We start from the raw sequence: 26,346 nt of genomic DNA, 5'->3' as shown, positions 1-26,346 counted from the left end.
TTTCATGCAATTGATTGAACTTACTGATCTACATCTGCTTCTTCCTCATAGGTCTCTCTCCTAGGTAGGTGATATTTATCTTGTTTCTTTTAAAATGCTGTATAAAGCTTAATAACCAGTAAAATGTCATGTTCTTAACATTAATTTTTCTATCTTGGGCCTTTCATCATTTTTACAGTACTCTTTGTTCACCATTAAACTTTTGAAATTGACATTTTTTGCAAGTCACTTTAGAGGCTAATATTAAAATGTTATGTGTAAATAGTACACTGAGGTGACAAAAGTCATGTGGTACCTCCTAATATCAAGTCGGACCTCCTTTTGCATGGTGTAGTGCAGTGGCTTGATGTGGCATGGACTCATTAAGTCATTGGAAGTCGCCTGCAGAGATATTGAACCATGATGCCTCTATAGCTTTCCGTAATTGCGAAAGTGTTGCTGGTGCAGGATTTTGTTCATGAACTGGCCTCTTTATTATGTCCCATACATGTTCAATGAGATTAATGTAGAGCACTCAAATTGTCCACAATTTTCTTCAAACCTCTTAGGAACAATTGTGGCACAGTGGCATGGTGCACTATCATCCATAAAAATTCCATCGTTGTGTGGGAACATGAAGTCTATGAATGGCTATAAATGGTTTCCAAGTAGCTGAACATAACCATTCCCAGTCAATGATAGGTTCAGTTGGACCACAGGACACATTCCATTCCATTCCATGTAAACACAGCTCACACCATTATAGACCCACCACCAGCTAGCACAGTGCCTTGTTGATGACCTGGGTCCATGACTCCAGGGGTGGGTCCATGACTCTGGGGGTCTGCACCGTGCTCAAACCCTCCCATCTACTCTTAACAACTGAAATCAGGACTCAGCTGACCAGTCAATGGTTTTACAGTCATCTATGGTCTAATAGATGGGGTCACAAGCCCAGGAGAGCACTCACATTGCTCGGCTGCAGCCATATCTCATTAACACCAGATTTCATCACACTGTCCTAATGGATACATTTGTTGTGCATCCCTCATTGATTTCTGCAGTTATTTTATCCAGTGTCGCTTGTCTGTTAGCATTGAAAACTCTATGCAAATGCCGCTGCTCTTGGTCTTTCAGTGAAGGTAGTCGGCCACTGTGTTTGCCGTAGTGTGGGATAACACCTGAAATTTGGTATTCTCGGCACACTCTTGACACTGTGGATCTTGACGTATTGAATTCTCTAACGATTTCCAAAATGGAATGTCCCATGCCTCTAGCTCCAGCTACCATTCCGCCTTCCCTGTTAATTCCCATCATGTGGCCAATATCATGTTGGAAAAGTTTTCATGTGAATCAACTGAGTACAAATGATAGCTCCCACTGTTCTTTGCGCCTCGTATATGTGATACTGCTAACATATGTGTATGTGCATATTGCTATATCATGACTTTTATCACCTCAGTGTATATAATAACAGTTATTGCTCTGTGTGTGTCCCAAATGACTGACTTTACTCACAAGATATGAACATTATGCAACAGAAGACACATTTGTAGGTAAAGTTGAAGACCAAGCTCATTACTCTAAAACATATGTAGTAAAAATTACACATTTTGTGACAATAATTGTGGATGCTGTCTGCATATCACTGCATTGGTCTATCAGTTTTTGCCAAGTCTTTTCAACGACGATTTTGTGCCTTTCTTATCAGTTTCATACTTGTTTCCATGGGTTGCTTAGTCAGTATTCTGATAGGCAGTGTTTACAAGACATAATGTGCAAATTTTTACATGTAATACCAACACATGAGTTTCATTGAAACACATTATGCCTGTTTTGTAGATAATCTCCAGACATGTTAAACGTTTTAATGACTCAGTGTGCTGCTATTTAGTTCCATATCTTCAATGGATTTTTACTGGATGTTTGTGAACATGTGTTCTATATGAATGGACATCAAATTTGTGTTAATTGTGAACAATAGTGAGGCTTTTTTGAGTCTCGTTTCACAATGCACAGAGTCTTAAACAAAAGTTTCCCCAAAACTTCCTTGATGTTCAAATATACAGTGGATCATAAACATCATCATCTGTGGCATATAATGAGCCATGCAGGGCCCCAGGTTCATGCCAGGTGATGAATACTGCAGGGTACTCAGTCTGGTTTTGCTGGGTATAAGTTTGGTGAACTGTGGACTGACGAGTGTAATCAGTCCTCTATTACTGTAAACTTTCTGCATGCTTCAGCAGCCACCATGCAGCACTGTGGCGGAACATTGTGCATCATAGGGAGTGGGGATCATGGCTTAACTGCCTGGACCATGCAGATTGTGAAAAAAACCTCCATTAAAAATACCTTAACCTCAAGGTGTACTATGTGCCGATGTGTTGGTCAGCTGCTGAGGCCAAACAGTCATCAGTGAGTAACCTCTGGGTCACCTGCTGCACCTCAATTGTATAAGGCTTAATTAGGCAAGTGGAGCTGTCTGAGAGGACTTTTACTTCCAGAATCTACCAGAAAGTTTTAGGACCTTTATTTCTCTAGCTGCTCATGGGATGTCAGTGGGTCCTTCGACAGTCTTAAACTCTCAAAGTAGCTCGAGTGGACTCCAAGGAGTAGCTAACACCCACTACAAAAGAAGGCTGAGAAAGGCCAGTCCTCTTGATGGCCAGAAGGGAATTAGAAAAAAGGGTTCACTAATGAACCAAAATATATTTCTTGTTATTAAAAATAAAGAGGTGATTTTGAAAGTGTGCCCTTATCTATTTATAAAGGTTTTGAATGGCTTTCTTTTATATTCTAAAATCTGTGAAATAAGTGTGAAACAGTGCCTTTCTAGTTGAAACTAACAAACAAAAGCAGTTGGAACTTCTAAGAAAACTGGAAACTCTGGGTGAATTCAACATAGTAAATGATGTGCACAACATTATTAACTTGAGTGAGGTAGTCACATGCTGTGGTGTGGAAAATGGATGTCTGGGAAGTAAAACAAGAATAGGAGTGACAGAAATTATTGATGTGAGAAAAATAACTGGAAGAAATAACAGAGAGCTGTAGAAGACCACCACTTTCTTTGTGGTCTTCACTAATTCTGAGCTTATCAACGCAACCTTCCTTCACTTTAGTGTTAAGTCTTATACCTCTAACCCTAAGGGTTAGAGGTATAAAGAAAAACCATGTACCGAGCGAGGTGGCGCAGTGGTTAGACACTGGACTCGCATTCGGGAGGACGACGGTTCAATTCCGCGTCCGGCCATTCTGATTTAGGTTTTCCGTGATTTCCCTAAATCACTCCAGGCAAATGCCAGGATGGTTCCTCTGAAAGGGCACGGCCGACTTCCTTCCCCATCCTTCCCTAATCCGACGAGACCGATGACCTCGCTGTCTAGTCTCCTTCCCCAAACAACCCAACCCAACCCAACCCAACCCAACCCAACCCAACTCAACCCAAAAACCATGTGCGGGAAATGCAGAAAGGCAGCCCATGAACCTGGCATTGACTTTCATCTCAAGCAAAATGTGCCCACCCAGTATGAGGTTGAGACTGCCTGAAATACACTGAGAAGATAAAAATTCAAAGATGAAAAGTGACAAAATAGAGTCTTTCATCATCACAACAGCCACTCATCAGTTACAAATGACCATCAGGATGCTGGAAGATAGGTGAATGTCACAAATTGTAAGTTATCTTTTCGGACAACTGTTGGTGTTCTTTTTAATCACTTTTGTTCTCCTTTTAATTTGTCTGTTGTAAATTCTACAGAAAAGATGAAATTCCTGGTCCTCCTCTTTCATGAGAAACTATTGCAACTATTACACCTCAAAGATATGAAATGTCTCAAGTCTTTAAATCTTTAAAATGCATTAATCATAGGTCCAGGAGGGCAGACAGATTGGCTGCTCCAGTTTTCTAAATTCTTCATGCAGTCCCACCTCAAATATAGATGACACATTTATGGATCAGCAAGACATTTGTACCATAAATTATAAGATTTGGTGTGGTGTGGGGGAATCGGGTTATAACGGAGACTTACAACACAAGTCCAATTCCTAGCTTGTGTGGAGATGCTTGTGAGTCCACATTGTCGACAGGACAGCTCCTCCTCATAGTGCACCAAGCATATAGGGTTTTGTCTATTCCAAAATCGCCAACATTGATTTACATTGCATGGCCATGACAGGAATTTTTGTTCAACAACTGTTCATGTGTAATAAGGCTATTTGGGATCTTTGCATGAGAGGATCTTGGAAGTGAAACAGGTTGATAGAATTAAGGTGCCCAAGTCAGGGGTGGAGTTGGAGATCCCTGGGTAGTAAAGGGTCCCAGATTAACTTTAGAACTGACGACTTGCCATAAGGCCTATTTGATAGAACGCATTTTTAAAGATAAATTTTATAAGATCTCAAACTGACAGTGGGATTTCATTAGTGTTTATACTTGATGCGTTTTGTGCCAATTGAGGCGCAATGAAAACATAGCCCAGGTAAACAATGTAGAACAGTTTTATTAATAAATGCGTCAACCAAAAGCTCCTCCTTGGGGAAAAGTTAATCACTTACAATAGTTTGTGAAATGTTGTGATTAGCCTTGAATTTACACTAGACCTAACTTAGGCTGAGTGCCTTAATCATATAAACATTCAAAGTGTGATATTCTCTTGGTCACAGAACAAGATACAGTCTAAGGTTCACTTGGTAGAAAAATGATGTACAAAGATAAGGTTGATGAGTGATACCTAATTCCTGGCTGACACTGATGCAGAGGCCAAGTCCTGGTGATCGTGGTGACAGACACTGGGAGCTTCCTCGGCTGATGCTGGTTGATGAGTGGCAGAGCATTGTACGTAGCGAAGATTCTGAACGAGACTCTGATTGCAGAACTGTGGGTCCTTTTGACACCTGATGCAGAGCTCGACTGAAGACTGGCTTGAAGTGGTGTTGTGCTGCCCTAAATATGCAGTCCGGGTAGGGATACTACAGGAACTATTTTCAGTCACATGGCTCTCAGATTTGTGGCGCCAGCAACCTGTAGTGGTTCTCACACAGCCACCTGCTTGCCTAGTCAGCGTGCATGATTGAAGTTCTGTCACCTGTTGATGTAATCTCTTCTGGGTTAGGCCACTCCCGTACCACAGGTGTGGATGTGTTGCAGGTCTGCTGGGTGAGAGGTCCATATACCACAACACTGATGAGTCTAAGCAGGGGGACTTTTTGGCTGCTGCTCTGTCATGTTCCCAGAATGTATTCTCAGAATAGAACTTCTAGAGCAATTTGCTATGTGCTGTGCAGTATTATTTTCTATCCTGAGGACTCTGGAACAGAGGAGATGACATCTTAGCAACATAAAATTCCTCGTCTGCTCTAGTTCGCGAAGTGCCTTTCTTGCCATTGGAGAGATGCACACAGCAGACAGGATCGTCCAGAGCATTCTCCTTCTCATTCAAAGGCAGGAGAAGGAGATAATTTTCTGTCAGTTACCAGGTGATACAGAAATCTGGAGAAATGAACTTGCTGGTGTGGCCACTAAGAAGGCTTGCTCTTCCAACCTACTCCTTGTTCTGCCCCCTACAAGCAGCCAGGAGATACGTGACCAAGAGGGTACAGTTACTGAAAGTGAGAGGCAATAAGTTGTAGTCAGTGAAATCTATTGTGCAACTGTGGCTTACCTCCTCCTGGCCACAGTGGGCTGAAGAAGTAGCCCAGACATGGCTAAGAGTTGGACACAGTCCTCTGGCACATGCTTTTCTATTGTGGTAGAAGGACTCGCCAATTTGTGACATGTGTGGAACATGCATGTCGGTACACCATGTTTTGATTGAGTGTGTTTTATTTTCTGACCTGAGGGTTTTCCTGTGTTCTCTACACAACCTGCCTGCTATTTTAAATGACTATAAGACAAGTATGACAAACCACAGAGATCTGGTCCCAGTTTAAATTTTCTAGACCGACTATTTTATAATGCATTTTATTGGCAGTTATTTTGCATTGTTTTAAATCCATGTTTTGTGTTATTGTTTTTATGTCATTCCTTAGAGTTGTATTTTATTTTAAATTGTGTCTGTTGTGTTAGTGTATTGTTCCTGTGTTGTTGTATAGCCTGTCATTGTATAGCCTGTTGTTGTTTTAATTTACATTAACCACAGTCCTCACAATTTATTTTATGCGTGGGCACTAGTGTCCAAGCAATTCCATGTCTTAAAGTCATAATAATAATCATCATAGAAACAACAGAATATCCATTACTTATCTGTCAGAAAATACTGTGTTCCTATAAAAAATTGTAGAAGCGTCAAGCAAGTTATTTGATTTATTATGCATTTTCTAGGGGCCTTGTTGATTATTAGTAAATATCTCTCATCAAATTTCAACAATTTTCACTTTTTAGTGGTGCCTGCTTTTTTCCACAGCTTTGTCAAATCTAATACAGCACTGTATTTTTCTTACACTAACTTAACCATGTTTAATCAGAGGTTACACCAGCTGAAAATCTGTGGAGGAAGGATATGTGTTTCAACATATTTGTGATTTGTCTAATTTTGCTTCTGTATGTTTATCATGTTTTATGTGTTTGTCTATTGTGGTTTTTTTTTGAGGCAGAGATGAGGAACAAGCTGAACATTTGCCAGAATGGGCGTGAAGTATAACCATAAGGCCATATTCAGGTTGGCCAGTGCACCAAATTTTGTCATGATTCCTGAGCGGACATGAATTGGTCCTAGCTACTTTATTGATCTAGGGACCATGTACTTAATGCACTTGCTATTGTAGCAGGCTGAATGGAGGTAATAATATTAAACAGAGGGAAATGTGATATGAATTTTGTGTATTGGAGTACAGGCTGAGAGTGCAATTAATGACAATCATCTTTCTGACTGAATGTTAAATTGTCTCTCTGAAATGCTTCATTTTTTTTCATAGTAGATCCTACTTTCATTTTAATGACAGCTTAGTTGCTTCTTATGCTTAAAGTGCAGCACTTAACTGCCATAACACTTACTAACATGTGAAATTTGTTTGCCTATCATTGACTGATTTATTTGAAATCTGTATTTTCACAATTATTACAAGCAAATTTTTATTTACATTTCGGAATTTGAGATACAATATGACTTTTTCAAAATCGTATTTAGCACCAAATCAAAGGCAGGAATGCTGCTTCAGTTCCATCTATAATTCAAATGAGATTGCAACATAAGCAAGAAATGTAGTAAGATTGGATGACCAAGTGCAGATCTGGTCTGAAGTATGTGGAAGAAACTGTACCATTATTCTCATGTCTTTAAATTGTAGAGTGATGAACATAATAGATGTTTTAGTCTGCGAGAAATCTACCAGACTATGTCATATTTAACCACACAGAACTTGGTACATGAAGGCTTAGATGAATTTGAACTTGAACTTGAAGTTGAAGGTGATAGTGATGCTCTTGGTATGTATTCGTGAAATAAATGGCATGGGAAATGTTCCTTGTGATGATAACACCCAAAAATTTCAAAATACGACTTTCTCCTGACAGCAGTGATAAAATATTTGTACTAGTAGTCTTGAACAAACTGTGACAGAAACCTGAACAACAGGGGACTGACAAACTAGGACATGCATTGATACCATCAAATAGTGCATTGATAATGGCTAGGCACTACCCGAAATCTATATTTGCCTAATAAAATGTGAAAGAAAAGGAGGACTGATTGCTGTGCTCTATCATTTGAAAATCATATCACAGTCGTTGAGTGCACCCACATTCCTAATGGAAGGTAACTTGATTTATACACTTGTTAATAAAGTGTAGTGTAAGAGCTGTCCAGATTTAAAGATTTTGCTTTTCTGGAGCTGTGCATGGAATGAAATGAATGAACTGATGTAAATTGGGAAGAAATATTGAGTTTTGTGTTGTCCATATAGCTTGTGGTGCTGGTATTTAAGAAAACTTTATGGAGCATTACATAAATATTCCCCCACATGTGAATACCTTCAATGCCTAGCTGAAAGGTGCTATAGTGGTGAGTGGAATAAATTGCCTCATGTGGTTTTCAAAGTACTTGTATCCTGTTATCAATGTGTAACATGACTCTTCAGTCTAGGCAGCCTTCTTCCATCTTAGAACATTCAATGGCAGTGTTCCTGCACCAGTGCTACTCTCTGTCTTCTGTTATGTGTAATGAGCAGAGATAAACATGTGAGACAGTGGCTGCTTTACCCCAGAGCAAAGAGTTTCTGAATGGTATAGCTGCTCGCCATTTGTTATTGGCCAACACAGAATTGCTGTGCTGTGGCCCATCTCTAAACTGTCACATTCTGCAATAGGTGATGGGTGCCCCCATCCTCAGTGCATTGTTACATATGGTATTTGACTTTGTGAATGGTGGTTTCCTCTGTACCAAGGTACTCATAGACACACTTGATGCAATGGCATGTGAATAGCCCAGTTCCTGGACAACCTCAGAGATGGGGTGTCCCATGTGCTTGGCAATGAATATGACCTAATTGAGGTCAAATGTGTTGATATCATGTTTCTTATTTGTCCTGTGCCTGACTGTCGTATTGGTAGCCATAATAAAGTTTGATGACATCTTTGTCATGTAACACACCTAATTATATCAGCTACCATAGTGATTGGAATGCTCTCTTTCCAACATAGCAGCTATCTCTGATCCAGCTGCCTGTGAATGTATTTCAGCCTTTTATGTAGCTGTAACATAGTGGTACATGGTTCTACATTTACACTTTGTTTCACAGCTCCTCACTATTTGAACTGTAGGTGACACTGACCTTTGTGGTCACACAAGAGAAAGTGCTTCTGGGCCTATGTGTTTGCCAGTTCACTGCAGTCTTAACAGCTTACTGCTTTTAATCTTTCAGATGTGCCCTCTAGGTTTGCATTCATTCGGATCATTCTTTCTGGGGCTTCATTTTTCAGAATCATTAGTCTTCTTGGCTTCATTTTCCCAATACATCCATTGGCCTAATGTTTTAGTGCAGTTATGTAACTGCATTCATTTAAATATGTTTATATTATGGAGTGAAATGATTCAGAAAGATGTTGTTATTATTACCATTATTGTTCAGTCTTGCACTGTTTTCTGCCTGGTGGAAGAAGTAGGTACCTAACTTGCACTAATCTTCCAAAAGGCAAATATATGAGAATGCTCATGTTGATTTTTTCCACACAAATAGCCATCCCTGTTTTACAGTTTCACTGTTTTCTTATAGCATTCATTCTGCACACAGAATTGTCACACGAATGATTTCTATGAACTGGAAACCACTGAGTCAGGGACTGTTACTCATGCATTTATATCATTTACAGCAGTCTCTGTGCATGAGTATGTCAACATAATACTGTGCTTGAAGCCTTGTATGAATGTGTGAAAGTTTTATGACTTTGTTCTCAGTAAATTTCACAAAAAAAAAAAAAAAAAAAGACTCATCAATGTACACAATACTGCTGTCTGTCATTTTGATTATATATGAAAGCAATGTTAGTATTAAATGACTCATTGACACTGACACTATTAGCAGAAAAGCACCAGCTTAGTTGCTGATTGGTGATAATCACTATCATGGTCACCCCAAGTGATTTAGGGAGTCCATAGGAGACTTAAATAAGAACAACCAAATGGGAATTTAAGATTGAGAGTCCAATGTGTTAACAAATCTGATACCTCCATTTGCCATTAGTGCCAGGAAACAATTACTGTGAAGTTAAGGCACCCATAACACCTCTTTTCATGGCAATGAGAGAGTGGCGTGAATGCAAAGCTATGGAATGCCTGGAATTATTGCAACTAAATTTTATACATGGTATGAGTTAATATGTGGTAAAAAAAGTCATTTATAGTCTGTACATGTACATCCAGTGTGATTATGTTATTTTAACCTCATAATGTGCTGCCATACTAGTGAGGCTAGTTGTACAATTTTAATTGAACCTATGACATCTTTACTCAGAAGTACAAGGCTATAGACATGATTCATATATAGCACATGCAAGAGACCAGTATGGCAACATTTTCCATAGCATATTTTGATGATCATACAGTCAACAAATGTATTTAGGTACTTGAAGACTGCCTATGGCTAAAATTGTTCGACATTTCAAAAACTAAACAAAATACTGGCAGTTGCAGACAGAATGAAATAATAAAATAAGGGTTAGGACATCCTTTATAATTGTAAACAAACTATGAGGTCATACTGAAAAGTAATGCCTTAGAATGTTTTATTCTGTTCCCAATATCATTTGAGATATTACATGTCATGCACATTACTTGTTCGACTTTCTCATTTTGCTGGCACAAGTTGCAACCCTCTCCATTAGAGGGCTAGCATGTAACATGGCAATGGTGCATGAAAAACAGCATGCTGTAATTGAGTTCCTGGCTGCAGAAAATGTGTCTCCAATTGAAATCCATAACAGAGTGAAAGTTTTGTACAGTGATGATTGTATCAAAAGCAGTAATGTGCGACATTGAGTTGATCATGCTCATAATGAAGGAAATAGTGGTTCTAATCCCAGTGTGTGTGGCAGAAGGCAGAACTCTGTGTGGATGAATGCATGAAACTCATAGGAATAGGGTTGATGAACTCCTCAGAAAAAATCGTTCGCTAACACAGACAGCTCTCAGGTACGTTTGGCATATCATGAGAGTGTATATAGACCATTACTACAGAACTAAGGTACAGAAACTGTGTGCATGGTGGGTGTCTGTAATGCTCACTCCTGACATGAAATGAAGGAGACTAGGCATATATCAACAATTTATTTTGTGTTTTGAGCATGAGGTTGCTGGGTTCCTTAACAGCATTGTGACAGTTGATGACTGGGTTCACCATTTTGACACCCAAAACAGTAGAACATTGATGGAGTTCTGCCACAAAGGATATCTTAACACCAAAAAAAGTTCAAAATTATGCCCTCCACATATGCATCTACATACACTTCTATACACGTATTCCACAAGCCACTGTACAGTGCGTGACAGAGGATATCCTGTACTGCTACTGGTAGTTTCCTGTCCTGTTCCATTTGTAAATAGAACAAGGGAAAAAAGACTAGCTATGTGTCTGTGTACAAGTCCTAATTTATCCTGTCCCTTATCTTCATGGTCCTTACACAAAATTTACATTGGCAGCAGTAGAATTTTTCTGCAGTCAGCTTGAAATGCCGGTTCTCTAAATTTTCTAAATAGTTTTCCTCGAAAGCAATGTTGCCTTCCCTCAAGAGACTCTTATTTGAGTTCCCAAAACATTCCCATAAAACTTGTGTGTTGTTCGAATCTACTGGTAACAGATCTGGCAGCCTGCCTCAGAACTGCTTCAGTGTCTTCCTTCAGCCAAACTTCATTGGCGCTCTGCATTGAGCAACACAAACGCATTACCACCTGCCACTTATCCTGCTGTGATGCAGATCCACCACATCGGGTATACTAAGAAGGACCTCAGCAAGAGAGCCGGTGGGTGAAACAAGCAACACCTGAGGCGTCCCGTGTGATGTGCCAGATGCTCCACCACCACTACACCCAAGGCAGCAACCTCAAGATGACTGACCATAGCCAAAAGCACATTCAGCTCTTCACGACTTGTTGCCAGCTCCTTCTGCGTCCTCGCACAGCGTGCACACATCCTACCCATCATACTATTACTAACAAGAACTGACTGTAAAAACACCTACAGAAACCTAGATATGCAGCTTTCTACCCTCTTGACATGTCACCTTATGATCTGTGTAGTTAGCTGTTCAAAAGAAATGACAACTGTGCTAGTGACTGCTTAACTCTATACATCACAGTTACAAGAACGTGAGATTACACCTCTTAAATAGACAAACATGCATGAAATTCAAGAAATACACTATTAACAAAACACAGTAAAAGCTAAATGTGTAACTTGCCACTCTGCAGGTGTGAACCAAGCGACATTGGGGCCTTTCATCAATGGGCAAATCATCCTCACACTGTCCTGGGATGTTCAAGGTGTGGTGCATTTGAAATTGATGCCCAAAGGCACCACATAAACTCTGCATGGCACTGCAAGACCCTCAGAAAACTGAAAGCATGAATTTGAAGTGTTCACCCACACATGGAACACCCTGTACTTCAGCATGACTGTGCCAGAATACATGCGATCCCTCTGACATCTGCAACTATCCGATGCCTTGGGTTCACTGTCACCAGTCATCCTCCATACAGTCCCAACTTGGCCCCAATCGATTTTCATCTGTTTTCAAAACTTAAATTGATGGCTTCACTTTGAAAATGATGAAGCAGTGCAAGCAGAGGTGAGGTTGTGGCTCTGCCAACAAAGTCAGACATACTGCAGTGATGGTGTTAACAAACTGACCTCTTGTTGAGAGAAATGTGTTTGTCACAAGGAAGACTATGTTGAGAAATAAATATGTAGACTTGAAGAATAAAGATGTAGAATGCTAAGAAAGTTTGTTTTATTTTAAAATCTGAAAAGTTTTCAGATAAAAAATTTTGAAGCATTACTTTGCAGCATGCCTTCGTGTATTAGTGCTGAATCCAAAGTTTACAGGTTTACTGGGCTGATTGGTGTAAGTTCCAATAACATTTAACCACTAGGGGTATCGGTTGCAGTAGGATGGGGTGGCATATAAAGTGTAACTTTTGAATATGTGGAACTATGTATATCAAATATTTACAGGTATAACTTAGTTCTGGAAGAAAAGTGTTGTGGCCTAGAACACACTTATCAGCTCTGTTAGGAATGGGGAGAGGGCAGGTGATGAAAAGGGGTAGGAAAGTATGCAGAAATTTCAGTGGAACTTATTACAAATATGGTTTACTTTCTAGGAAAAAATAATAATGTGAGTAAGATACTCCTAGTACCCCTATTTGTGGAGGTAGAGGAGGCAGTGGGCTGAAATGGTGATTCCCATTGTTAGTACCCGCACTTGCAGTCATGTAGTGTTTACTTTAGTGGGCCTGATGCTGGGAAGCATATTGTGTAATGTCTCTCCTGTCCTGTCAGACTGCATGAAGTAAGCAAATAACTAACAAATTTTAGAGCTAGGAACAGATAACATGAAGCAAAATGCATTCATTATAGTGCATTTACATTAAAACAAACAACTACATTGTTAATGTGTATTTTCCTGGAAGATGGAAATTAAATGTGAGTAGATCACTGAGGTGCTTGTATGGTTAAGTGATAAATTGTACTTTAACTATTCTATGTCAGACTCTAAATGCATTTGTGTGATAAAATTTCTTCCATTTTTGTACCATTGGTCCAAAACAGCACGTTATCCACAAATGATGGAATCAGTTACTGCATTTTCAAACTTCTTAGTTACTCCTAGTTTATCAACAATTCTTGTCTGTTTGTGCTTTATGTTATATTTCACCTTGTCAACCATAAAGTTCAGTAGTTATTATGTGACATATATTTTTTCGTACTGTGACTGTAGTTTGTGTCTAGTATAGTTTATGGTAGGCTGGGTTTTAGTTGCACCCCACAGCATCTAGTATTATAATATTTGCTTATATTAAAAGCAGGTGTAGAAACACAAGGAATTTAGAGCATATTTGCTCCAGTCCTTGGCTCAGGAAAGTTGTGTGGGTGGGCAGAAATTGAGTAAGAACTTTTGATGTGATGATTTTATGGCTGCCTTATTCATGATGGGTATCCTGTTATCTGCTCACATTAAAAGTAGTTGTAAGAGAATGAAGAATTAGTACATATTTACAACTAGTCTTGGGTCCAGAGAGTCATGGTATTTGACAGATATTGAGAAAGGAACATTGTACAATGATGGTTTTCCAACTGTCTTGTCAAAGGATTTATGGGAGAAATTTGTGACTCTTACTATAAGCAGATATCACATAACAAGACAAGCTTCACACAAGGAAGCAGAACTCTGGGCACCTAGAGCAATGTCACCCAAACTTGATCTGTGTATGACCTATTATCTGGAAAGAATTACTATTAACATATGAAACCCCTAGTACTCGAACTATGTTGGTGTTGAACCCACAGTTTTCAGGGTTGCTCTGGTTATTGGTGATGGCCCTGATGACATTTAACCTGTTGGAGTGAGGGGGGGGGGTGTAAATAGGAAGGGGTGATTTGTAAAGCATAGCTCTGGAATGCTTAAAACAGTTTCAGTCAAACTTGTTAGGCATGTAACTTTCTATTTGAAAACAAAACTACTATGGGATTGGGATGGCCATAACATTCATAGGGTAATGTGCTGTGAATACATAGAAAGATAGATCCCTTATCATTTAGCTACAAAATAGCAGGTCAGCAACTGGAAGCAGTTAATTCCATAAATTATCTGGGAGTACGCATTAGGAGTGATTTAAAATGGAATGATCATATAAAGTTGATCATCGGTAAAGCAGATGCCAGACAGATTCATTGGAAGAATCCTAAGGAAATGCAATCTGGAAACAAAGGAAGTAGGTTACAGTACGCTTGTTCGCCCACTGCTTGAATACTGCTCAGCAGTGTGGGATCCGAACCAGATAGGGTTGATAGAAGAGATAGAGAAGATCCAACGGAGAGCAGCGCGCTTCGTTACAGGATCATTTAGTAATCGCAAAAGCGTTACGGAGATGATAGATAAACTCCAGTGGAAGACTCTGCAGGAGAGACGCTCAGTAGCTCGGTATGGGCTTTTGTTAAAGTTTCGAGAACATACCTTCACCGAAGAGTCAAGCAGTATATTGCTCCCTCCTATGTATATCTCGCGAAGAGACCATGAGGATAAAATCAGAGAGATTAGAGCCCACACAGAAGCATACCAACAGTCCTTCTTTCCACGAAAAATATGAGACTGGAATAGAAGGGAGAACCGATAGAGGTACTGAAGGTACCCTCCGCCACACACCGTCAGGTGGCTTGCAAAGTATGGGTGTAGATATAGATAGGGACAGGGCTGGAGCTAAAGAGGGAAAGGTGTGACATGTAGGCTTAGTTTTGGGACATGTGGATAAATTTCAAACAATATTAGCACACACATATACCTTAATGTCTATGAAAAATTACAATAGAGGTAAGGCATCACAAGTGCTGTTAGGAATGGGGGTGATGATGGAAAACATACTTAAACAAATTACTTAAAAATGAATAAGTTGTAATACAAAGAATAGCTATTTGAAAAAGCAACATTATGCAGTGTTTAGCACAGTGAGTGGGGTGCTCTACATTACTAACATGCAAACACACTGCATGCTCCCAGAAGTGCAGACAGTATACTGTCAAGTGTTCAGAGCAGGTGCTATCTCTCAAAAGTAAAATGAAAGTATGACAGGAACACACAGATTTTGCGACTGTAAAATTTGTGGTATAAAGTGTGCCAGGTAGCTACTCTATATTGATACCAAACACTGATGCACAGCAGCCAGCAGCTTGAATAAACTGAATGATGATTATTTTTGATATGATAATGTTGACTGGAGCTGCATAATATGCACATTTATTTGCTGCTTTGCTGAACTAGTATTGGGCATTCCATCAATCTTCTGTTATATGCCAACAGAGGGAAAAAAAAACAGAAAACAATTATAAATTGATATTACATAAAACTGATTCCAAATCAGAACCTTATAGTGCTTAAACAAAAAAGAAATTGTATATGCAGAAGCTATTTCCAACTTGATGCCTGCTTAAAAGAAAGAAAGAAAGGGAAAAAATGCTGCAGTAATGTTTCATTTAAGAAAGAAAGCCTTTTAAATCACATTGCCCACACTATACAGATTTTCATTGGGAAAGAGTTTTAGAAATAAGCATTTTATTTAGTACTAATTAAGAGTCTGTAGTTAAGATTTCATGTTTTACCAGTGCTGTTGATGCAAATGTCCTCTCAGGTGTAAATTCCTGTGACTTCTTGGCATAATGATTAGCCAACATAATGCCCAGGGGAATATTCCACCCTTGTGCGGATTACCACTTCCCTTTTTCTTTCTGCAGTTCTGTAGTCAGGGAACTGTAGACCATCTGTTTTCGTGTACTCCCAGACTTTCAAAGGTGTCCCAGGAACACCTAGGAATGGATGAGAGGGGGTACTCAGCACATAAAGGGGAGAGCAGCTTCATGGGCAATTCATTATATTTGGGAACACCCAATGATGATGATGATGATGATGATGATGATAAGTTACATTGTCAAATTATTGTGTGAAGAAGATATGAGAAACTGACAGCATACCCAGGAAGACACAATGCAGGCTGTTTTTGTTTGAGACTGTTAAGTCATGCGATGATCATAAATTGTTGTATAATTGATAGCACTGCCCAATGTGCAATTAGGTAACTGTACAGTGTCAAAGATTTATTTGTGTTCATCTAATTAAAATTGTATTCTAATATTAGATGCTGGAACTGATTCATGATCTAATCCATTATATTTTAATATCAGGTACTGAAAATGTGGCCCAGTCTAAAGTCAAAAAATTCTCCATGGATGAACAAACTTCTGACTCGGCACCACTACAGCAGCACCAAGTTCAGGCAAAATGGAGAAACTTGGCTGCATATTGGTTACTTGGATTGTGCAACAATTATGGATACGTCGTCATGTTGAGTGCAGCCCATGATATTCTGAAAACGTTTGATACTAATAGCACTGTAAGTAACCACAGTTGGCTCACATAAGTCCTAACAATCTCTCTCTTTCCGTTTTCTGTCTGTTTATTTGTACTGATTTTTTTCTGATGCTACACTCTCAGGCCAGAAAAAAGCAAGATACACTACATTTTAACTGGTGCATCGTGTATAAAAGTTATAACAAAACTATTTCTGTGATGGAAACTTCTGGGTATAAACAATAAACAAAAAAGTAGAAAGGAAACTATTTACTGGCACTTAGTTGCTGAATGGCACATAGAGATACATAATAGCTTAGGAAATTTAAATAGCACTTGAGCTATCAGTCTTTTTGCAGTTTAAGTGTTTCTACACACACAGTTCTTGTGACACAGCTTATTTATGAGTAGTTGCCATGCTGTTGAGGGTGGGGTAAGAGAAATGGAAAGTGGTAAATAGAAACATTGTATATTGCAGTGGATGAGTATAAGTCCACTGAGGCCAGCAGGCCAGTAGTCAGCACTATTGCATCTGAAACAGATTTCATAGAAGAACTACCAGGCCTATTTGGAAAGTAAGGTCCGATCAGTCACAAAATGAAAACTGCTGTGAAAATCAAATTATTACTTTTTATTTATTTATTTATTTGCAACAATTAGCTACACCTTCCAGCTACTTCTCTACATAGTCACCACTCTGATCTGGACATTTGTTGTAGTACTGTACCAACTTTCCAATACCCTTGTCATAGAAAGAAGCTGCCTGTGCTTCCTGCCAATTCTTGATGCTGGTCTGCAGCTCCTTGTCTGTGCCACAACATTGTCTTCATCACAAGCAGTTCATGTGAGCAGAGTTGAAACTCAGGGAGAGTCAATTACGGGCACTATTGTGGGTGATCAAACACTTCCCATCAAAAATGCTGCAGGAGCATCTTTATTTCCCCTTCAGAGTGCGGCCAAGAATTGTCATGCAGAAGGAAACATGTGACATTTATGTTATGTGGGCTGCATGAAATCAGGTGAAAGCACAAACCAGGCCCTCATACTTGGCAGGAGAAACTATTCTTCTAAGCATCTTTACATGCTCACTGTGCATTCAGAACTGAAAAGAGTGACATGACACAATCAGTGGGCATACTAGAGACAGTACCCAACACGTCTGTGCAAAGCTTCATCGGGTTTCCACTGTGGTTTCCATTTCGCACCCCATCGGACCTTACTTTCTGAATAGCCATCATATAAGAGTACAGTTTATTGCACTTTAGTTACTTGACTGGTAAATTATATACCTTGGTCTTCTTAACCCATCTTATCACTCTGAAGTCCTTAATAATTCAACCAATGTAGTCGGGGAGAGTCTTCTGTCTAGAGAGAAGACTCAGTCTTAGGTCTGCAATTGTTCCTCACATATATAAATGATCTTCTGCCTAATGTACAAGAAATAGAACTCGATGACACTAATATTGTAATAAATCCAAGCTTACATACAGCAACATAAGAAATGATAAACAATTTTATTAAAAGTATCATTGACTGGTTTTATGCAAATAGCTTCACTCCCAATTTTTTATATAAATCATTATGTTCATCTAGAGATACTATGCCAATGATAAGTGTAATGCATGGTGAGGGAATAATACATCATTTTAAGGAGTTAGGCATGTTGACTATTGCTTCACAGTATAGTTATTCCCTCATGAATTTTATTGCAAATAATCCACTGCATATGAAGAGGAATAATGATGTACATAGTTACGATACCACAAGAAAAAATGGTGTTCATTATTTGACAAGAAGGATGCCTTTGGCACATGCTGCAACCAAAATCTTTGATCAGTTACACAAGGATATAAGATGTCTGGAAAGTTCTGGTTGACTGGGGCAGGGGCACAGCATCATTGATAGGTATACAGACAAAACATACAGACTTTTGCTAGCTTTCAGAATGTACTTCCTTTATCAAGCTTGTAGGAAAACATGAACACAAACACACATACTCACTCACATGCACACACCTGTGTGTGTGTGTGTGTGTGTGTGTGTGTGTGTGTGTGTGTGTGTGTGTGTGTGTGTTGGTACACACACATGCTCATGTTTTACCTACAAACTTGAAAAAGGAAGTACATTCCGAAAGCTAGCCAAGCTCTGTACTTTTTTTTTTTGTGTGCCTATCGACGATGCAGAGCTTCTGCCTTTCAGTGAGTCATCTCCTTTATTCCTGAATAATTTGATATACACTCCTGGAAATTGAAATAAGAACACCGTGAATTCATTGTCCCAGGAAGGGGAAACTTTATTGACACATTCCTGGGGTCAGATACATCACATGATCACACTGACAGAACCACAGGCACATAGACACAGGCAACAGAGCATGCACAATGTCGGCACTAGTACAGTGTATATCCACCTTTCGCAGCAATGCAGGCTGCTATTCTCCCATGGAGACGATCGTAGAGATGCTGGATGTAGTCCTGTGGAACGGCTTGCCATGCCATTTCCACCTGGCGCCTCAGTTGGACCAGCATTCGTGCTGGACGTGCAGACCGCATGAGACGACGCTTCATCCAGTCCCAAACATGCTCAATGGGGGACAGATCCGGTGATCTTGCTGGCCAGGGTAGTTGACTTACACCTTCTAGAGCACATTGGGTGGCACGGGATACATGCGGGCGTGCATTGACCTGTTGGAACAGCAAGTTCCCTTGCCGGTCTAGGAATGGTAGAACGATGGGTTCGATGACGGTTTGGATGTACCGTGCACTATTCAGTGTCCCCTCGACGATCACCAGTGGTGTACGGCCAGTGTAGGAGATCGCTCCCCACACCATGATGCCGGGTGTTGGCCCTGTGTGCCTCGGTCGTATGCAGTCCTGATTGTGGCGCTCACCTGCACGGCGCCAAACACGCATACGACCATCATTGGCACCAAGGCAGAAGCGACTCTCATCGCTGAAGACAACACGTCTCCATTCGTCCCTCCATTCACGCCTGTCGCGACACCACTGGAGGCGGGCTGCACGATGTTGGGGCGTGAGCGGAAGACGGCCTAACGGTGTGCGGGACCGTAGCCAGCTTCATGGAGACGGTTGCGAATGGTCCTCGCCGATACCCCAGGAGCAACAGTGTCCCTAATTTGCTGGGAAGTGGCGGTGCGGTCCCCTACGGCACTGCGTAGGATCCTACGGTCTTGGCGTGCATCCGTGCGTCGCTGCGGTCCGGTCCCAGGTCGACGGGCATGTGCACCTTCCGCCGACCACTGGCGACAACATCGATGTACTGTGGAGACCTCACGCCCCACGTGTTGAGCAATTCGGCGGTACGTCCACCCGACCTCCCGCATGCCCACTATACGCCCTCGCTCAAAGTCCGTCAACTGCACATACGGTTCACGTCCACGCTGTCGCGGCATGCTACCAGTGTTAAAGACTGCGATGGAGCTCCGTATGCCACGGCAAACTGGCTGACACTGACGGCGGCGGTGCACAAATGCTGCGCAGCTAGCGCCATTCGATGGCCAACACCGCGGTTCCTGGTGTGTCCGCTGTGCCGTGCGTGTGATCATTGCTTGTACAGCCCTCTCGCAGTGTCCGGAGCAAGTATGGTGGGTCTGACACACCGGTGTCAATGTGTTCTTTTTTCCATTTCCAGGAGTGTATAACGTCTGAGAGATAGCAAAATGAAATTTTAGAACAAACTGAAAAAGTTTGTCTTTGACAGTTCCTTCTATTCTGTAGAAGAATTTCTGTTATTGCAATGTATAAAGGAGGGTTGGTAGCAATTATTAACTCATATCTGAATATTAAAAAAAACACATTGTAAGTGATCAACCTTTAGCCATATTTATAAACTAATTTATTATTTGAATGTAAAATGACTCATTCTTCATTATTACAATTTATCATGTAAATACTAGTAGAGCTCCAGTCTCAGAGCAGAGTGAAGCTCAGCAGCAGTAGCAGCACAAACAGCAGCTTATTATTTATACACAGATTTTATCATTGGATGATTTTATAGATTCCCTGCCTCAGGAGAAGTAGTGGTGGAAAATTTGAGAGGAAACTTTGAGGATATTTCACGTAAATTTCGTGGTCATGTTGTAGTATTAGGTGGAGATTTCAACTTGCCAGCTGTAGATGGGGAGACTCAAGTAATCAGGTTGGGTAGTGGGGACAGGGAATCATATGAAATTGTTGTAAATGGCTTATGCAGAAACTACCTTTAGCATTTAATCAGGTAACATCTTTGATATGCTGGTGACAAACAGACCCAAATTTTTTGTCTCAGTTAGAGTAGAACAGGAAATCAGTGATCATACAACCATTACAGCACAACTGAATATGACTGTAAATAGGAATACAAAGGTAGGTAGCAAGAGTGACAAGAAACAGATTTCAGATTACCTGAGTGGTTAGCATGAAAATTTCATCTCCATTACTAACAACATTGAGTATCAATGGACAAAGTTCAAGAGAATTGTACAATATGCTTCAGACAGTTATGTGCCCAGCAAAGTTTTGAGGGAGGAAACAGACCAGCTGTGGCTCAAGGGCCATTTTAGGAAGCTGCTACAAAAGAAAAGCAAGCTTCACTCCAAATTTAAACATAGCCAAACCTTAACAAGCAAACAAAAATTAAATGAAGACAAAATTAGCCCAAGGATAGTCATTTGTTAAGCATTCATTGAATTTGAAAGTAAAATTCTATCTGCCAACTTGACAGAAAAACCTACAAAGTTTTGGTCATATGTTAAAGATGTAAAGAGCAAATGGAAAAAATTCAGAGGTATCGTAAAGTATGCCCTAGACAAGTATGTCCTGAATAAGGTTTTAAGGGATCGGAAAGATCCACCCTGGCTTCATAGCCATGTTAGAAAATCACTACTTAAACAAAGAGCACTTCATCACAGATTCAAGAGAAATAAAAGCTAGCTGACAAACAAAAACTGAACGAAACAAAAACGAGTGTAAGGAGAGCAATGAGAGAAGCATTCAATGATTTCGAAAGTAAGACGTTGTCAACTGATCTGAGAAAAATCCTAAGAGATTTTGGTCATACATAAAATCAGTAAGTGGATCAAAATCATTTATTCATTCTCTCAGCATCCACACCAGCACCAAAATGGAAGATAACAGAGAGGAGGCCAAAATACTGAATTCGGTCGTCTGAAGTTGTTTCACCGTGGAAAATTGTAACACTGCCCCTCCTTTCAGTTGTTGTGTGAACATCGAAATGGCAGACATTGAGATAACTGATTGCAGAATTGAAAAGCAGCTACAATTGCTTAGTAGTGGAAAGGCTTCAGGACCAGATGAGATACCTATAAGATTCTATAAAGATTATGCAAAAGAACTTGCTCCCCTTCTAGCAGTAATTTGTCATGGATCACTTGAGCAACAAAAGGTACCAAATGGCTGAAAAAAGTGCAGGTCATTCCCGTTTTTAAGAAAGGCTGTAAGACCAATCCACACAATTACAGACCTATATTGTTCACGTCAATCTGTTGTAGAATTATGGAACATGTTTTATGCTCAAGAATTATGACTTTCTTGGGAAATGATCCTGTGAAACTCAGCTTGCTCTGTTCCTCAGTGAGATCCACAGTGCATGGACAACTGCCCTCAGGTTGATGCCACGTTCCTTGGTTTCAGTAAGGCATTTGACACCATCCCGCATTGCTGTTTAATCAAAAAAATATTAGCTTATGGAGTATCGGAGCAGACCTGTGATTGGATTCAAGACTTCCTTGCCGATAACACTCAACACGTTGCTCTTAACAGAACTAAATTGACAAAGGCAAAGGTAACATACAGAGTACCACAGGGAAGTGTGATAGGACCATTGCTGTTTACGATATATGTAAATGATATAATAGAAAGCGTCGGATGCTCTTTAAGGCTATTCGCAGATGACACAATTGTTTATACCAAAATAGCAACACCAGAAGATAGTAAGAATTTGCAATACATCCTGCAGAGAATTGATGAATGGTGCAACCTCTGGCAGTTGACCCTGAATGTAAATAAATGTAACATATTGTGGATACATAGGAAAAGAAATCTGCTACTGTATAACCACATTATTGATGACAATTGGAGACAATGTCTGCTGTAAAATATCTAGGCATAACTATCCAGAGTGATCTTAAGTGGAATGACCATACAAAACAGATAGTGGGAAAAGCAGACACCAGACTCAGATTCATCGGAAGAATCTTATGGAAATGTAACTCATCCACGAAAGAAGTGGCTTATAAGGCGCTTGTTTGCCCAATTCTTGAGTATTGTTCATCTACCTGGGATCCCTATCATGTAGGACTGATAGAGGAGACAGAGAAGATCCAACAAAGAGCAGCATGTTTCATCATGGGATTATTTAGCTGGCGAGAGAGCATTACGGAGATGCTAAATAAACTCCACGGGCAGATGTTACAGATGAGACATTAGAGGCAATACAGAGGGTTACTGACAATCATTCTTCCCACACACTATTCACGAGTGGAACAGGGTTGGAGGGATAAGATAATGGTACCAAAAGCACTCTCTGCCACACAACATTAGGTGGTTTGCGGAGAATGATGGAGATGTAGATGTAAATTGATTGAAGCCATCTGTCCAGACACTCTGTGAACATATTGTCAGTGAAACAGAGGAAGACTCAGAAAAGGCAGAAATACTAAATTCTTTTTCAAAACCTGCTTCACGGAGGAAGATCACACTGTAGTACCTTTTTTAAATCATCACACAAATGACAAAAAGGTTGATATCAAAATAAATGACCATGGTATAGGAAAGCGACTGAAACTGGCCAGCAGAGGAAAGGCCACTGGACCTGATGGGACACCAGTACGATTCAACATAGAGAATGCAAAAGAACTTGCCCCTCTTCTTAGCAGCAGTGTACCATAGGTCTCTGGAGGACTGAAGTGTTTCTGATTATTGGAAAACAGTACAGGTTATTCCCTTTTCCAAAAAGGGTCATTAGACATGTACACAAAACAATAGGCCCATATCTCTGATGTTGGTCAGTTTTAGAATTTTGAAAATGTTTTATACTCGCATATCATGCAGGATGGGCAAGAATGGATCATTAAGTGGAGATTCGGGATAGTTGCTTGATAGAACACAACAAGTAAAAACCTGGTAGAAACCCTAGTGGGTCTTTATTCACTATAAAGGGGTTCAGACGGTGCACCCAGAGCAGTCACCATTCATTTGGAGGAGGCCACTCCAGTGGAGAGGAACATGTTAGCAGATTGGAAGGCAGAAACTAAGAGAGTGAAATGTCTCACCCGCACCCGAGACCCCACATGATTCTTCTCTGTAGCTCTGTTGGTCCAAGAATGCAACTGACACTCTACCAAGGCATCAGTCTGTCAGCAATCCACACCATATGAATCACGATTAGGCCAGCATCATGTGCTGGGACTGTGGACAGCAAACAATTCAGAGAACAGAAGCTGAATTTAAAAAATTACAATGTTACAATAATTCATTGTTTTCTCTCCAAATGGGTGGCTCCTGCCCAATATTATGACATTTCTGGAGATCAAATATGTCCTGCGTAGGAATCAACATGGGTTCCAAAAACAACAATTGTGTGAAACCAGCTTGCTCTGTTTATCCACGAGACCCAGAAGGCAGTAGGTTCCTTGTTGCTTGACTTCCATAGGGTATTCAGTTGCCACCTAATGAACAAAATATGAGCATACAAAATATCAGACCAGCTTTGTGATTGGACTGAAGAGTTTCTTGTAAACAGAACTCAGTGTGTCATTCTCAATGGAGAGGAGTCATCAGATGTAAAAGTGACTTTAGGCATACCCCAAGGGAGTTTTATAAGTTCGTTACATTCACAATACTTGTAAGTGACATAGTAGACAACATTAGAAGCTCCCTAAGGCTTTTTTCAGGTTATGTTGTCGTATACAAACAGTTGCAATACTAGAAAATTGTAGCAAAATGCAGGAAGACCTGCAGAGGATTGATGATTGGTGCAAGGATTGGTGGTTGACGCTCAACACAAGCAAATGTAATGTGTTGTGCATGATTAGGCAGAAAGATCATTATTGTATGAATACATGATTGTGGAACCATCACATGAAGCAATCACTTCCATAAACTGCTTGGTGTATGCATATGGAGTAATTTAAAATGGAACGACCACATAAAACTAATGACAGTCCAGGCAGATGCCAGACTGAGATTCATTGGAAGAATCTTCAGGAAGTAAAGAACATCTACAAAGGGGGTAACTTACAAGACCCTCATTCAACCAATACTTCAATATTTCTCATCAGTCTGGGATCCATACCAGATAGGATTGATAGAAGAAATGGAGAAAATGCAAAGAAGAAGAAGAGAAAATTTTGTTATAGGTTCATTTGGCAAGCGTGAAAGTGTGAAAGAGGTGCTCAGCCAATTCCAGTGGCAGATGCTGCTAGAGAGGCTTTCCGCATCATGGTGTGGTATACTGTTAAATTTCTGAGAGTGTACTTTCATAGAAGAGTCAATGATTATATTGCTTCTTCCTACGTATATGTTGTGAAAAGACCATGAGGGTGAAATTAGAGAGATTAGAGTCGACACAGAGACTTACCAGCAATTGCTCTTCCTGTGAACCATTTGAAAATGGAACAGGGAAGGGTGGAAGTAACAATGGTTCACAGATTGCCCTCCGTTAAACATTGCAAGGTGGGTTGCAGAGTATAAATGTAGATGTAGATGATCCGTGTAACATGACAGAACTATCTAATTAATTAAAAGAAAAAACCCATTTGCATCATCTATGTACATTGTCTTTGCATGGATGTGTATACTTTAGCATAACATATTTGCAACAGTGTTTCCATAGTCCCATGCCCAGAGTGAACATGGTTTGGCCATAATATGTATTCTGAGTGCAATGGTACATGAACTATATGTAATTTTGAAAACTGAGATTTGCACCCACACTAATGGTGCTAGCAATATGAATTTTATGACAACTGCACCATGAGCATTCTGAAAGACAATGGCAGTGGTTGCTATTTAAATATATATACAGATCCAGAGACTTATATGGCATAATGGACAATCAATTAATGGTTTATAAAGTAAGTTGTATTAATGACTTGTTATTATGTATCACTTTTAACTAATTCCTCGTACAATGAAGTGTGGTACTTGGGTTTAATAAGATGCTTGCTAATAATGTAAGATCGCAATTGTACAGTCATAGATGAGTAAAGAAAGAAATGACAGCTGTAGGCAACATTATTTCATACAAACAATTATTTTTATTCTGATGTAACTTGAGAATTCCCAAGGGGCAAAAAATAACTAATTGCTAATAATGAAATAAAGTATTTATTTCAAAATAAGGGAACAATCTGCACAGAAGTGAATTCTTTTAAAAAATTTTAATGAAACTAAAGTTATTTTATTTAAGGGAAAGGAAATTATAAGATTAAAAATATGCTGAGGTGACACCTGTGCCAGACAAATATCAGACTTTAGTTGTGTCAACTGCAATATAACATATAAATACAACAGAGACATCAAGAGAAAGTTAGCTAGGTGCTCACAGAGGTGTGCCAAAATCAGAACAATAGTGTTGGAAAACTGTCTTGTGGAGACCCATTGAAATCATATAAGTGAACTAGATAAAGAAGGAGTAGCACCATATCTACAGAAGAAATGTGAAAAATTTCACTATAGGCAGGAGTATGTAGAATAACCATAACTCAAGTTTAGAAGAATAATTTACCAAGCACTTGCTAGATATGTACAATGAGAGGCAAAACGATTCCCCGGCACAAATAATTTAGAGTCGAA

The 26,346-nt window shown here is 39.9% G+C and overlaps 1 protein-coding gene across 15 annotated transcripts in view; it reads left to right on the top strand.

Moving 5' to 3' along the window:
- The window catches only part of LOC126184838 (battenin), a 236,288-nt gene that overhangs the window by 148,402 nt on the left and 61,540 nt on the right, over positions 1-26,346 (top strand). For 10 of the 15 annotated variants that reach the window (XM_049927431.1, XM_049927430.1, XM_049927445.1 and 7 more), the window contains one exon: positions 16,366-16,574. In XM_049927431.1, the coding sequence (XP_049783388.1) occupies positions 16,366-16,574 (209 nt within the window). Of the gene's footprint in view, positions 1-51; positions 65-6,572; positions 6,762-16,365; positions 16,575-26,346 lie in introns of all 15 variants that reach the window. The other 5 variants (XM_049927437.1, XM_049927441.1, XM_049927438.1 and 2 more) reach the window with 3 other exon arrangements.

The sequence above is a fragment of the Schistocerca cancellata genome, chromosome 4 (assembly GCF_023864275.1).
Source record: "Schistocerca cancellata isolate TAMUIC-IGC-003103 chromosome 4, iqSchCanc2.1, whole genome shotgun sequence".
Lineage (NCBI taxonomy): Eukaryota > Metazoa > Arthropoda > Insecta > Orthoptera > Acrididae > Schistocerca > Schistocerca cancellata.
The sequence above is the reverse complement of the archived record's forward strand: the minus strand, read 5'-3'. Positions and strand labels throughout refer to the sequence as shown.